Source organism: Molossus molossus, unplaced genomic scaffold (genome assembly GCF_014108415.1).
Source record: "Molossus molossus isolate mMolMol1 unplaced genomic scaffold, mMolMol1.p scaffold_m16_p_20, whole genome shotgun sequence".
NCBI classification, from domain to species: domain Eukaryota; kingdom Metazoa; phylum Chordata; class Mammalia; order Chiroptera; family Molossidae; genus Molossus; species Molossus molossus.
The window spans coordinates 26,805,624-26,821,093 of record NW_023425356.1 but is presented as its reverse complement, the minus strand read 5'-3'; the positions used below and the strand labels follow the sequence as shown (position 1 = coordinate 26,821,093).

Genomic DNA, 15,470 nt, shown 5'->3' with positions numbered 1-15,470 from the left:
CAGCAATTTCACTTTTGGCTATTTATCTGAAGAAAACAAAAACTGATTCTAGAAGATATGCATCATATTCATTGCAGCATTATTTACAATAGCAAAGACATGAAAACAGTCTAGGTGTCCATCAGTGGATGGATGGAAAAAGAAACGGTGGTGTATATTTACCCAATGGAATATCATTTAGCTATAAAATAAAATTATGCCATTGGTGACAACATGGATGCACCTTGAGGGTATTATTCTAAGTGAAACAAGTCAGAGAAAGACATATCATCTGAACTCACTTATAAGTGAAATCTTAAAACAAGCAAAAACCCAAGCTCAGAGTTACAGAGAACAAACACATTGGAGGTTGCCAGAGGGTGTAAGGTTGGAGTGAGAAAAAAAATGGGTGAAGGATGGTCAAAAGGTACTAACTTGCATTTATAGAAAAAGGGGGGAGGGATATAATATAAAGCATGGCGACTACATCATCAGGGAAATGCAAATCAAAATGAGGGTGGCGGGAGACTGAGGAGAGGGTATGGAGGGATAAATGGTAATGGACAGTTAAGGATGTACAATACAATGTGCAGGTGATGTGTTATAAGATTGTGCACCTAAAACCTGTATAATTTTGTTAACCAGTGCCACCCAATAAATTCAATAAAAAAGAAAAAATAACATAATGAGATTATACAGTGTTATAGTTAATAATACTGTATAACATATTTGAAAGTTTTAAAGGAATAGATCTTTTTTCATTTATTTTATTTATTTTTCCCTTTATTGATTTTTAGAGAAAGAGGAAGGGAGAGGGAGGGAGAGAGAGAGAGAGAAATATCCATGAGAGAGAACATCAACTGGCCACCTCCTGCACGCCCCCCTGGTCCACAAGCCGGGCGTGTGTCCTGACTGGTAATCAAACCGGTGACCTCTTGGTGCGTGGGTCAATGTTCAACCACTGAGCCGCACTGGCTGGGTGTGATGAGAACTTTTAAGATCTATTGTTTTGTTCGGCCGGTGTGGCTCAGTGGTTGAGTGTTGACCCATGCACCAGGAGGTCTCCTGTTCGATTCCTGGTCAGGGCACACACCTAGGTTGTGGACCAAATTCCCAGTAAAGGGCGTGCAGGAGGTGGCCAATCAATGTTTTCTCTCATCGATGTTTCCATCTCTCCCTCTCCCTTCTCTCTCTAAAATTAATAAAGAAGAAAAAAAAAAAAAAATATATATATATATATATATATATATGTTCTCATCACAAGAAAATTTTGTAATTATGCATGGTAATGAATGTTAATTAGTGTTATTGTGATCATTTGCAATATATAAACAGCAAATGGTGATATATACCTGAAACTAATATGTTATTTATACCTCAGTTAAAAAAGAAGCCACTAAATCTAGCCTACACTTAAGGGAGGAGTATAATTTTTGGACATATTTTAAAACACATATAGTGTAGTTACCTGTTGTTGAGCTTTAGAAATAGGGAACATCTAATTGGCTACTTCCATTGTTATATTGATCGGCCTGATAAGTAAAGTGGGAATCAGGGAGTTAACGGTACATACCATGTGAACTATATCTCAGTAAAGGTGGGTAGAAGAGAAAAGATGCTTATCATTCAGAAAACAGGAGATCAAGAGGCAAAATTCTTTCATTGGTTTTCTTTTTCTGAGACATTATGCCATTGTCTCTGAGTATCAATTACACATTAGGATAAAGCACTGGTTATATGTGCCATCTTTAAGTGTTTAGAACAAGACGTTCAAGCGTGATTGTGTTTGTTATGAGTATTTGAAACATGTTGATATGTCTTTGTAAAATGGAATTGTTCTTAAACATTTATTTTAAAGGATTCATTAAATAGAATCTTCTACAGAAACCCAATGTGTAACATAAAAAGGGAACTATCCTTGTCACAGGGAAATGGGCCCTGAATCTTATTGGCTTAGCATCTTTTACATCTTTTACTCCTCATATTACTACCAGGGGTCCAAGGAACACAGATTGAAAACTACACTATGGAATCAGATTTCTTTCCAGCCTAATTCACAAAAATCTATTAATGCGTATGATAGCAGAGGTCAGGAAGATAGTCATAATAGCAAAAGAGCGCTCTACTAGGTAGCAGATTGATTTCTGGTGCTATATACTATATAATAGTGAAAAACCATAGTGGCTTGGAGAAGGAGATGGTGTGATTGGTTAGCCATGGATATTTGTAGAGTACTTTAGTCTGTTGTCTTATCTACTTTTTTATTTTCCAACAGAATAATACAACAGATATTTGCAGGGTTCTTTGCAAATTCTGCAGTTTCTGGTGGATCCCCACACCCTTTTACCTGGTAAGTAACTAATTACCGTTTTTAAATTCTGCTGGAGTAGCATCATTTTAGCTGCTATAGTATCTGTGCCATGGTAAGAATGAGGAAGATCTGCATGGGTAAGTACACAGATGTGATTGGCAGGCTGTTAGGCTGCCATTATTTGCTGAGTCCAAACAATTAAACCTTATTTTTTATTGTTCAGGCTCACAAGGGCCATTCTGTTCTCCAGGATGCCTGGGCACTGGATGTGTCTGATTCTGGGTTATGTTGAGGTGGGGAATGAGTTAGGTCCCAGGCTTGGTATCTGATTTGTGGGTTTCTCCTAATCATATGGCAAGATTTTATTTTTTAAGAATTTCTGAAATTGAAAACATAATGCTTAACTTCCATTTTTTTTCAAAGTAAAAAGGTTCATCAGAAGAAACAAAAGGCTATATATATATAATTCAGTATCTTAGTGACACTTATGTGTGGTCGGAGTTAAAGATGGGATCTTCTCTTGTCTGGACAATTATTTGTCACTTCTGACTCTGCCCCAAAAATCTTTTCTTTGCTCAGAGGGACCTCAGTTCATCCACACAGTTACCCTATTTTTCAACCTCTAGTTTCTCTAAATGTATTCCCTCTGTCAACCAGGATAGTGCACCAGCAGCTCCAAAAGAAGATGCTGCCAAGTCTCTTTTCTAATTGTTTAAGTTGTGATTCAGAGAGACTGCTGTAGCTGCTTCTACATGATAGCTCCTCATTGTCCAGGACCACGGGTGGCCACTCCAAATGAAAGAGGTCTGTTATAGATTTTGTCCAGTCACAAAGGGAAAACTCTTTTCTAAAAGCTGCTCTATCTATGTTTAATGTAAGTGGGCACATAGAAGACAAATTTTTCTTAACCAACAGTTGATAAGTCCTTTTGCTCTTGTGTGTCATGTGGTATTTTTGGTAGCTTCAAGATTTATATTCAGTTTAGGGAAAATTCCTAGAGAATGGGAGACTATTTGGATAATCTGTTTGACCTTGAAAATACTGAGACATTATTTGCCACTTGATTTTAGAAATTCTTTCCCACTAAGTGACATTGCAGGTTTGAGAGAGAACAGGATCCCCCTGCCAGTTTTTCTGTGGTGTAAGACAGAGCTTGGTCACTTCATCTAATACTGTCTGTCTCATATCATGTATAGGAGCGGGATGCTGCACTCCAACCCTGGGGACTATGCCTGGGGTCAAACAGGGCTTGATGCCATTGTAACCCAGGTGAGGAGCTGCCTTTTGAAGGTGTCTGTTCAGTGTGTCTCATGGTTCCGCAGGCTTCCTGCTTTCCTTCTGCTACTTTCTGAAATGGCTGTCACTCTGCTTTCTTTAATATTTTAAACTTGTGGGTTTACATTTTACTAAAGGGATAAATGGTTTACTGGTTTAGCTCAGTATCCATCTACTAGATCCTCGGGCCTTTTTGAAGATGGCTTCACCTCCAAAGGAAAAAAAGATTTTTTGCCCTGGCCGGGTTGCTCAGTTGGTTAGAGCATTGTTGCAATACACCAGGGTTGTGGGTTTGAGCCCCAGTCAGGGCACATACAAAAATCAACCAGTGAATACATAAATAAGTGAAACAACAAATTGATGTTTCTCTTTTTCTCCCTTCCTCTCTCTCTCTCTTAAAAAAAATTTTTTTTAAAAAAGATTTTTCCTATAACAAACAGTATTTTGCATTTTTGGCCTCTTGTTCAGTCCTGTGAGGATCCTATTAACAAGTTACTTCACAAAAAAAGGAAGGTCTCCTCATGTGCTGAAGCAGGGATTTCTGCTAGATGGAGCAAAGTAGGGGAAGGAAGCAGAGAAAAAGGTATTCTCATGCCATGTATAATTGTTTCCACTTGTTAATATTAATTTTAATTTAATTGATTTTTCATTTCCCTTGTGGATTGGTGAGAATAGAAAGCATGTTGTTTATATCCAAATCCTGTAGGCAGTAATTTACTTATTTCTTGGCTTACCTTATGCTACTTTTCATGCTCCCACCCTTTTCTTTCTTCCAGCAAAATGTTTTTGGATTAGTTAAGTATTACTTTTTATTAAGCTTTAGCTTTGTTTATGATGTCACAACCATTTTGCTGCCTCTAAAGTTGCTTTGTGCCCCTAAGTGGGCTTTGCAATGATAGGATCTACCTGTAGACTTATACATGTGTCACTCTGAAGTTGTAAAGCAATGATGAGTGTTCTGGCGGCAGTGAAAAGGAAACCCGTGCCTCTCGGAGCCTTATAGAAGAGCAGCCAGCATTTCTAATACCTGCACTGTTTGTTCTCAACTAGAGCAGCTCATTACACAGGGATAATTAGATGTCTACCACTTCTTTTTTGTTTTGTTTTTTTTATAGCTTTTAGGACAGCTGGAAAACACTGGGCCTCCCCCAGCCGACAAAGAAAAGATCACATCTCTTCCAACAGTGACAGTGACTCAGGAACAAGTTGGTAGGTTCAATTTCTGTCATCCTCTGATCTCTGTTCAAAATTCCAGCACCTTCCTGTACTAAGGATCTTCAAGTGAATTTACAGCATTCTTAAAATTCCTACCTGGGAGCTGTGTAAGAAAGGCATTTACCCTCTTCATTAGGATTAGTCAGCAGGTATTTCCTGAGCAATTACCATGTCCCTTTTCTAGATGCCTTGCAGGAAGTAGAGGTACAAAGATATATAAGACTTGATTTCTTGAAGAATTTTCTAGGGGAAGCAAAACTCTAAATAATTAGATAACAGTGTAAAAAATATTGTTAAGTAGATGCTACTTACTGACTCTGGGGAAATAGAAAAAGATGTAAATGAGAGGCTGAGAATTTGTTTCATATCTACTCAATAGTCAGGTACATTAGAAATAGATATTTTATTTATAAACACGAAGAATTTAGTGATAAAAGGACCTTATTTTGGATTGGGAGTTTCTTTCCTCACACATTTAGAGTCAGAGATTTTAAAGACAGGATGGGCACCTTAGGTCATTCTATTTAAGGAAAAGTATGAACCAGTATAAAAATGTCGGTATGGACATGGTGTCTGAATCAGGTATAAGGAAAGTGACCTTGTTAGACCTGAAATAGGTTTGGGGAGTAATGGGAGGTATGACTGAATAGGAAGGGTGGGGCCTAGTTATAGAGGTCACTGAAGCTGTGGCAGAGTAGTTAGGGCTGAATATTTTAAGGGTAGGTAAGTTTTATAGGTCCACAAATGGAGGAATAAGGAAATTTAAGTGGTCTTTAGAGTAGATTAGTTTGGAGATGGTGTCTAAAGTAGATTGGAAAGGGAGTAAAGAAAGCAGAAACAGGAATTTAAGGGGGGCTGTTGCAGTGTCCAGGTGGAGTTCAGAGGATGGTGACAATACTGACTGAGAGGAAAGGGTTGGATATAGAAGACAAAGGCTTTCCTCACTGATTGCATACTGGATTGAAGGAGGGGAAAGGGTCAAAGATGATTCTAAGATAATGCAACTTTGTAACTACAGAGGTGGTGCTGCCACTGTCCGAATGAGGGAATTGTTAGTACGCCCAGCTTTAGCAAGGAGGTTATATAATGTTTTAAATTTTGAATTTGTTGATTTTTGAGATACCAGCTGAGAATTCGAGTGAAGATGAACTAGGGAGTGCTGTGTGCTGGTATTAGGGGAAATGAGCAGGTACCAAAGTGTAGTCTATATTTGTAGAGTTGAAGGCCCGGAGTTAGGGGAATCCTACATGGGAGGCTGTTACAGCCGATTAGGCATAAGAAGTAAAAGCTAGATTTAGGCCAGAGGTGGTGGGAATGGAAAGGAAAGAGTGAGTCTGCTAAGTGGTTGTCTTACTCGAGCTGCCTTGAGTTTTGTGGGGCACGGAGCCGACCCCTGCTGCTGGAGAGAGAGACTAGCTGATGTTCTCAGAGAAGGAGGCTTCCTGTCTCTGGGCTTGGAGCCTGGGCTGCCCTAGAGCTTTGCAGTTCTGCAGCACCACCTCCTGGTACAGTTTTTAATTACAATTTGTTCAGAGGGCATTAGGGCAACCATGCTGGAAGAGGACGCATACTGTGGAAAATAGTAGGGTAAAAGTGGTTTGAGACACTGAACGGAAACAGCTAAGATTACTGAGATGAGTCCCTTGATTGTCATGGACAGACTTGCAGTGTTTCTTAAGTGGAAACTGCCAGAAATCTATCACACATTGGGAAAGTGTTCCTGTTTTACCTAACAGATAAGCTCTAGAGTTTATTTCTTCCAACCTTTAACATGGAAAAGTAGGCCTTACATATTTCCTATCTAGATCTTATCAGAATAGGCCCATTCATCAGTCCTCCTTTTCATATCCTCGTCTACTACCACTTCCAAAACCGTTTTGAAGTAAAATTAATACTTCCTACCTGCCTCCACCTTGGATGCCCTTTGTGTCTTTTCTTCATGCATTCCTTTGGTCGGTAAAGAAATTGGGCTAGTATTTTCTTCCTTCCTTCTTTTTGCTTGTTTACTTTAAAAAGCATTTCCTCCTCTAACAGATATGGGTTTAGAGTGTCCAGTATGCAAAGAAGATTACACAGTTGAAGAGGAAGTCCGGCAGCTACCCTGCAACCACTTCTTTCACAGCAGTTGTATTGTGCCGTGGTTGGAACTGGTGAGTACAGACAGCCTTTATCTGTAACAAGGCAGCTCTGCCAGTCTCATCTTGTCAGGGGAATGGTTCAGACTAAGGGTATAGTGAACAGTTAATGAAGGTTAGATTTTAGTCCCCGGCTAACTCCTAGTAAAACCATTACTGTTTCTTAGATTGCTGTCTGTTTGGAACTTCTAACTAGGGGTTAGCAAACTGTTGCCCACAGGTCACACTGAGCCTGCCATCTGTTTTTGTAAGTGAAGTTTCACTGGAACACAGCTATACTTACTTGTTTACAAATTGTATATGGCTACTTTCTTGTGACATCAGCACAGGTGAATAGTTGCAACACAGGCAGTATTTAGCCTGCAGAGCCTAAAATATTTACTACCTGTCCCTTTACAGAAAAAGTTTGCTGACCCCTGCTCAGGTCACTGATTCTGGTTAGTTCTGTTTGATGGTATGTGTTAACTATTGTTGCGAACTCTCTCTGTCAGTTGTGTTTGGGAGATGTCCTGGTGTTATACCGTGGAGCCCAGTGTGCACCGTGTGAGAATGCATACCTTTTTTGTTTTTCTACCGGCCAACGTGCAGGATTTCCTAAGTGTCTAGTACTTGCAACTTTTCAGGTCAAGCTGTTTACATGGACTGATATCTTTCTGTTTCAGCATGATACATGTCCTATATGTAGGAAGAGCTTAAATGGTGAGGACTCTACTTGGCAAACCCAGAACTCTGAGGCCTCTGCAAGCAACAGATTTAGCAGTGACAACCAGCTACATGACCAATGGACTTTCTGAAGCTAAAGACCACTTCTGAGCCAGGGCTGTGGTAGTCTTCTTACCACAGCTGTGAATTGTATCAAAACAAAAAAATAGTAGGTGGATTTAGGAATCGTGTAAGAAACCCCAACCCATAATATTAATGCAGAGTGTTTTCTTTCAATTTAAAGTTAGCATCAATAGATGGAATTGTATCCACAACCAAATGCCTCTTATTCCTGAATTCAGAGTGATAATTTTATAAATGTGAAACTTAATTATGTGGGTTTCCTCCTGCCAGAATAGAATTAGTTCCTTAAAGTCTAGCTAGGGTTCTGCTCTTTGTCATGTTACCTTGTAATGGATGTTTTCACCTCCTTGTCCAGCCTCCACCCTACCATTAGTGTATGTTACAGTAAACAGTGGAACCAGAGCCCTAAAATCCTACTGATGTAAAGTCCTTCTGTTTTAATTGTACAAAAGCATATACTCTTGGCCACATTAGCTGTGAATTAAGGTCAGATTAATTCAGGAATCTAAGACTAATGATTTTGATTATTTTTGAACCTCCAGACACCAAATCAAAGAACAATTACAGTGGGAAGGAGAAAGTGACTTATCATTATGCTCGGGTTTTCTCATTTTAATGTTTAAAGACTACTTCAAAAGATGCAGTTTCTGCAGAAACCAACATAATATGCCTTCAGGGTCTTCTGTTGGTAGGAATCTAATTCTAGTTCCTTTTTGCAAAAGATTTGTGCAGCATACAAGCAAAGAAGGACAGATGTTTGAAATCTTTGATTCTGAAGTTTTTTAATCCCCAACTCTCTCTTTACTGCTTTTTGTCCAATAATTTTCCTCATAGAAATGGAATGACTTTATTACTGCTTCTATTCACTGTTTTTAGTAATTCATTGGCCTTTAGGAATTGAGATTTTACATTGTCTTATTTTAATTTTTTAAGCCCTTTAATTATCTCTGTAACCTCTCTGCTTGGTTCTGGCTATACTTAGAATCAAACTGATTATTATGATCATGCCCAAAACAACTTTGTCTAGGAGAGGTAGGTCTTAATATTTTTAGCCTAACAGTGTCCCATGTACACGCACATGTTGTTTGGTACATTTGAAGATCATAAATGTCTTTGGAGTCTTAGTGTCTCAAAAAGAAATGATGGGACATGTAATCACTGTTGGTACACCAAAAAGGGTTACAGAAGGACACTGTGTGGTCATATCAGCCCTTCATAGTTTGGAATGATCAGAACAAGAAGGTCACTTTTTGGTGAGTCTCTTTCTTGGCTCCTCTCTTTTCTTAGTTTTTGTTGACTATCATGCACTATACTCTGATTTGGGGGGGTAGGGAAGGGGGCTAGAATTATCTTTGTACTTCAGTAGATGGAAAAGGAGTAGTGGAAGGAAGAGAGAAAGTGGAAAAGTGGCCTGCTGAATTAATAGCCTGCCTGTGAAAGTTGTGACCATAAGGTATAATCAGGTTGGGCCCAGAGGAAATAAAAGATGTTTTTTTTTCATATGCCTCTCATGTCATACCTCTGTGGAGCTTGTTTCTTTGGAGAATGTGAGCAATTAACTAAGGCTATTGAAATCTATCTCCCAAATAAACACTGCTTTTGAATGGGAAATGAGGAAGCTGGAGGGAGGTGTGAAGGTATATTATGAATATTTAATGGCCACTGTCAACTGTCTCAGAAAAATTGTGACAGCCTGGAAAACTTTGTCTGCCTGTTAAGTGTCTGGAGATGGCAGGACATGGATTTGTATTTTTACTTACAACTAGAGAGCTAGATAGTATCTGAATAGCTTCACGAAAGGATAGAAACAAGTGCTGGAATAGGGATTTACTTTTTCAATACACAGTAGCAGGTAACAGTCTAAATTATCTGAAATTTTGCTCTGATAGATAGAGGACATGGCTGTTTCCCAGACCCCCTCCCACTTAATGAATCTGTAGTGTTTCTTCCTTAAAATAGGAGGCATCTCAGACTTCCAGGTTAATTTAGGTTAAGGGGGTATATTTGGTTATCTAGAAAAGCAGAACTAATAGGATATATGTGTGTTTGTGTATATACATGTATAGATTTTTAATGAATTTGCTTATGTGATATGGAGACTAAGAAGAGAGACCACCATGTCGTTCCAATTTTATTTCAAACACCTGAGTATAGGTGAGTTAACGGTGTAAGTTTCAGTCCCAAAACTGGAAGATTTGAAACCCAAGAAGAGCTGATGTTTTACTTTGAGTTCAAAGGCAGGAAAGAACTGATGTCCCAACTTAAGCAATCAGGCAGGAGTTCCTCCTTGCTATTAGGACTGTCAGCCATTTTGTTCTGTTCAGGCCTTCAACTGATTGGATGATGCTCACCCATATTAGGGAGGGAAATCTGCTTTCTTCTGTCTACAGATTCAGATTTTAATCTTATCAAAAAGACCCTTATAGACACTCAGAAATAATGTTTGACCAAATATCTTGGCATCTCATGGCTGAGTTAGGTTGACACATAAAATTAACCATCACCAGAAGGAAAAATAGAAATGATACACACAACCCAGCCGGTTTGGCTCACTGGTTGAACATCGACACATGCACCAAGAGGTCCCTGGTTGATTCCTGGTCAGGGCACATGCCCAGGTTGTGGGTCTAATCTTCAGTGGGGGGCATGCAGGAGGCGGCCAATTGATGTTCTCTCTGATCGATGTTTCTCTTTTTCCCTTTCCCTTCCTCTGTCTCTAAAATCAATAAAGAAAAAATACTAAAAAGAAAGAAAGAAAGAAATAATATACACAGCAGAATGATCCCTATCCTACTTAAGTTGTGCCAAATTAACTGTGTATCTCTAGAGGAATACCTGTCTTTCTTAGAGACCTTAATACTAGGGTTAAACAGTAGAAGAAACATACATGGGATGAGGACCAGTTTGCTGTGTGCATCATAGCTATTTTTCTCTTCAATTTAAATTAACCTGGAAGTCTGAGATACCTCCCATTCTACCAAGAAACATTGCGGATTCATTGGTCTAACACCACATATCTGGGATTGAGAGTTTGTTTCTAGGAATGCCTTACTCTTAAAGTGTCAAACACAATTTAGATATAGTGCCTAAGGCAGAGGGCTACATAACCCAGACTTTTCAGGTTTTTAATTCTTTTATAACTGAAAGGCTTACAGACTCAGGAATCTGGAGCCTTATGGGAGTAAAGAGAACACCTTTCTCTGATTGTCAAAGGGAAAAGAAAACATGCAATTTCAGGACTTGAGGCCTTTACATTCATATTAAATGGCCTACACTTTGAGTCCCATGCAGAGCTATAAACTGATTGTTTTCTTATTCATGATTGTCTTTATGTTTCTCTTGTCTGTTATAATCTGAAATAAAAGGGAAGAAAACTAGCAGAGCCTTCCTAGAAATTGGTAGAGTTGAAAGTTGAGAGGTTATATAAGGCAACTCCTTTTTGGCCTCCAAGTGATTATTGCTTCTCAGGTAATTTCCCATATGGGTTAGTGTAAGTCATGTTCATATGGGTTAATTCTGGTTGGACTGAATTGGGCAGTTGGGTGGGAAGGGCCAAGTGGTGACTTTTAGCCGATAGAGTTCTGACATCTTGAAAGTCTAAGCTAATATGTTTGGAGCAGGGCGAAGAGGTCATCTTGGCACAAACATTAGTTTTTCTTCAAAGTTTCTAGTGTCAGTGCTCTGAAGAGTTGAACAACTTGCAGAATCCAGAATGATATTTTGTTCTGTTGGTATAGCTCCTTGCTCCTTGATTCTTTTCTTAAAATATTAATTTCTAAGGAAAAGGAATTAATTATTCTAGGTAGAGGATGTGGAAATGGCTACAAATCAAATAGCTTCCTTAGCTCATTGTGAATTCTAGTTGTCAGCATTTGCTGCATAACAGCTGAGCAAGTGCTCATTAGATGTTTCCTTGAGCAGTGCTCTTGGTCTAATCATTACCTCTCAAGTTAGAAGGAAGATTTTGGGGGGACACTTTTCTCCCCAACAAGTGATTGAAATAAAAGGGAAGAAAACCAGCAGAGACTTCCTAGAAAATGGTAGAGTTGAAAGTTGAGGTTATATAGAGCAACTCCTTTTGGGCCTCCAAGTGATTGTTGCAACGATCACTTTGGTTAAGTGGTTATTGGGAGAAAAATTCTTTGTTTATGTCTTTGTATTACACATTCGTGTGTGTGTGTGTGTATTCACAGACACACACATGCACATTTCACTCACTCTAGGAGGAGAAAGGATGTGATTGATGGGCACTGAGATGACTTGCACAGTGGCACAGCAGAGGGCGGGGGCCTCACAGTCTGATACTCATTGTGCCAACACCGTGGCTCTTGTTTTTCTGCAGTTCTCTGTTTTGGGCCACTGTTGGCCTGGGCAAGCACCCTGTTATATAGTGTGGTGAAGGGATTCGGTAGAAGTAAAAGTGTAGTCATTGATGAGGCTTTTGAGGAAAGGGTGTTTATCATCCATTGCTTTATTAAGTTGAAAATATAATTGTTAAATTTTTTTTTCCTTGATAAATTATTGCTGCCAATTGACTTCTCTCGTGACTTGGATGCTTCAGTTTCTTTCTCCCTGTTGCCCAGGTGCTATTTCCTCAAGGAATACGAGTTAAATATATCAGTCTAATGAGGAGGGAATCATCATCTGTGTCTGTTGTAAACAATAATAAAGCAGTGTCTAGGGTTTTGGGAGGGGAAGGGTACTTCAGAGTTGGTTGTTAGAGCTGATCTAGGCAGGCCACTGACATCTGTGAAAGAAGATGAATTTAAGGAGGAAAAGGAGCAGGGCTGGTAAATAGATGATGCTAGGAGAAAACCCTCTTTGACCTCTGGTGGAAGAGGTGGAAGGTCAGAGTGCTGTTTACAAGAATAAACCAGTGGAGATTTGGGAGTTGGGGGGAGTAGCAGGAGTTCTCTTATTGAGAGTTTCCGAAATGAATCTTGCATAAGTTCTGGTGCAGGTAATAGGGGAAAAGATTTGATGGGGTAAACATTCCAGGTAGCTGTCTTGCTGGGAGGACATTGTAGCTTATAGTAATGTCAGTGTCTCAGCACTCAGGCTGGGATCCACAGGGCTTCTCCAAGAGTTTAAAATAGAATGGTAGAATACAGTGTGTACAGCTAGAGATGTATTCCAGGATCAAAGTAGAGCCCTTGTCTTATCCAAAGGACATTGAGGTTTTGATCTCTCATGCCTGCCAGACAAGTGGAATTACATGCATCCAGCTCTAAGATCTTGCACATATAAACTTGACATTTTGCCGGATTACATTTAGAAGGTTTCTACCAAGTGGAGTCTGTATGTTGCCTTTCCTCTTTCAGCTAGTATACTTATATCTGTGAATTATGGGATGTAGGCTTGTGGTTCTTTACATTTTCTAATAAGATATACCATTTTTTAAGATCCAAAAATTTTTAGATTCCTTCCCAACAAGATGATAGTTGTATTTTCAGTATCTTGGTGAAAAAAATACATTAAAAAAAAGCTGCTGTGATTCAGTGACGCTTTTAAATCAATTTGTCTTTGTTAGTTACACTAGAATCTATATCCAGTTGAAATGTAGTATATACTTATTTGTAAGATATATTTCAAAACTTCATTTGCCCAAGGACATACAGCTGGTATGTTGCAGAGCCAGGTCTTTCAACTTCATGCCTAGTTGTTGTTGTTTTACCTCCATTAGACAAAATCCAAAATCCTTTGAGTTTGTGGTTCAAGACCATCACTAATAAGGGTCTTACCCATCTCTTTCAGCCTTCTCTCTCTGTGTTCCCACAAACCTTAGCTCCCAATTTGGCAGATCCTGGCCAAGGATCACAGGTAAGGTATCTGTTTCCTTTTGATGGTTTGCTATTTAGCTCCAGTTAAATTGTCTGTGTCCGTACCTCTGTATTCATGTACTTCTTTCTATCAGGGATTTCCTACCCCCTCTCTTTGCTTACCTGTGACAAGAGGTCATCTGTTTAAAGAGAAAGAGGATTTGTGAATTTAGGAGGAAAAAGGCTGAAAATATTGCTTTGGGCATTTATATAAAAAGAGAAATGACCAAAGATGTTGACAGGTACTTAGTTGAAGGTAGACAGTTGTGATCTGTGGTGCACCTGGTCTGCACAAATCTAACAGCAGTGCCATGTGGATTACTGTTGAATACCAAGCTCTCTCTTTGTTTCCTCTATTTTCATGCCAAGTCAAGACACTGGGTCTGGGTCTCTTTCTCTCCTATCCTACCAATCTTTGCTTGTTTCCTCTTTCTTCCCTTTAGTAGTAAATAAACATTTCTTCCAAAAAAAATTGGTGTTCTCACTTTGTTTGACTTGCTTGTTTATTTGACTTTATTGGAGGGGAGGGAGGAAAAGTTCTGGGACACAACACACATACTTATCCAGTGTTTGAGTGAGAACTGTACCCCAGCCATTTTTGTGAGAGCTGCTCTTTTTACTTAGGTGACAGTTGGGAAGAAATGCAGATTTCCTCGGGCAGTGAGTTGGGGAGGTCAAGGGATACACCAAGCTAAAGAGAGTCATATTTATCTTGCTGTGACTTTAAACAATTTTTCTTTTGGCATGAAACTCTTATGGAACTGTAGAAAGAAAAAGAAAAGTTGCCACACAATTCAGGAAATAGTTATATAATAGCCTCATATAATTCATCCTGGGTGGGATGTGTGTTTGATAGGCACTCGTGACTAGAGGGAATGGAAAAGGAAAAGATGGAATGCATTATATGTGTTGTGTGTCTTACTGCTCAAGTTGCAGTTGTGATCTTTAGTAAATCTGGTGGAACTGGGGAAGGAGCTAACCGTCCATTTCTCCTAGCTGGAAGGTAGGACAATCGAAGAAATAGATGCCACTCAAAGTTCAAGGTAGGTTTTCCATGTGTAGTACTGATAGGACGGGGGTACTCAGTGAAATTAGTCATGAGCCGAGGAAAGAACTGATCCAGGAAACTCCCTCATCCTTTTTGTCACATGTAAGCATGGTAACTTGATCTATATGTTTGCCCCTAGGCCTGAGAAAACATGTACTCTTTTCTACTGAATGCTACCTCTGAAAGTTCTGGTAAGTCTTGTTGAGGGAGGGAAGATAAAGAAAAGGAATGAATTATCAAAGCTTCATTCTCATCATCACCTGACTGTAGAAGGGAAAAAAAGCTTAGAGATTTCTTACTCCAGCATAACTTGGGAGTAAGAGGTAGTAAGTGGTGGTAGATTGAATGGCTATGTTTATTTCCTGTACTCTGGGGTTTTTATTCGTATGAAGGAGTAAAATTTATCTTGTTAACAGAGTAACCTAACCATCTGAGGGAATTTAGATTTCATGAAGAGTATGTCTAAAAGTTAGACTGCTTGATGATATTCACCAATTATTTATTTGAAAACTGGCATAGGCTTGCATTTGGCAGGTCCTTGCCAAGGATCACAGATAAGGTCAATTTTCTTTTGATAGTTTGTGGTTAAAGAGTTGGAATATAAGGGAGTGTTAGGTGGTCCTGTTTTTAGAAATGGGAGGAGGCAGTCTCAGAATGGGGAAGGTTGTGATGGAGTTGAGAAAAGGTGCTTGTAGATTATTGTAGATAATTAACTGAGAGCAAAGGGGGTTAGAGTGAGAAAGGCCTGTATTAATTCCTGTGAAATGGGGCAACATGTAACGTCTGTGTACCTGTTTTCCTCATGAGTAATCAGGAACCTTTGCCTGAGAGGGTTGTAGGAAGTTAGAATCACCAAGTAAAATCTAGCCCATCCTACAGATTCTTCAAATTTATTATGAGCC

General features: G+C 39.2%; 1 protein-coding gene across 3 annotated transcripts in view; it reads left to right on the top strand.

The window, feature by feature from the left end:
• Window positions 1-14,728, top strand: part of RNF115 (ring finger protein 115) — a 78,313-nt gene extending 63,585 nt beyond the window's left edge. Inside the window, exons 5-10 of one of the 3 annotated variants that reach the window (XR_004960981.1) lie at window positions 2,255-2,329; window positions 3,487-3,559; window positions 4,681-4,774; window positions 6,815-6,930; window positions 7,578-7,786; window positions 13,456-13,512. Coding sequence is in view for 2 of the 3 variants with exons in the window: in XM_036273543.1 (XP_036129436.1) it covers window positions 2,255-2,329; window positions 3,487-3,559; window positions 4,681-4,774; window positions 6,815-6,930; window positions 7,578-7,709 (490 nt within the window). In the remaining variant the exon portion in view is untranslated. Of the gene's footprint in view, window positions 1-2,254; window positions 2,330-3,486; window positions 3,560-4,680; window positions 4,775-6,814; window positions 6,931-7,577; window positions 8,148-13,455; window positions 13,522-14,707 lie in introns of those variants that run through there. The other 2 variants (XM_036273544.1, XM_036273543.1) reach the window with 2 other exon arrangements.
• The last annotated feature ends 742 nt before the right edge of the window (window positions 14,729-15,470 follow it).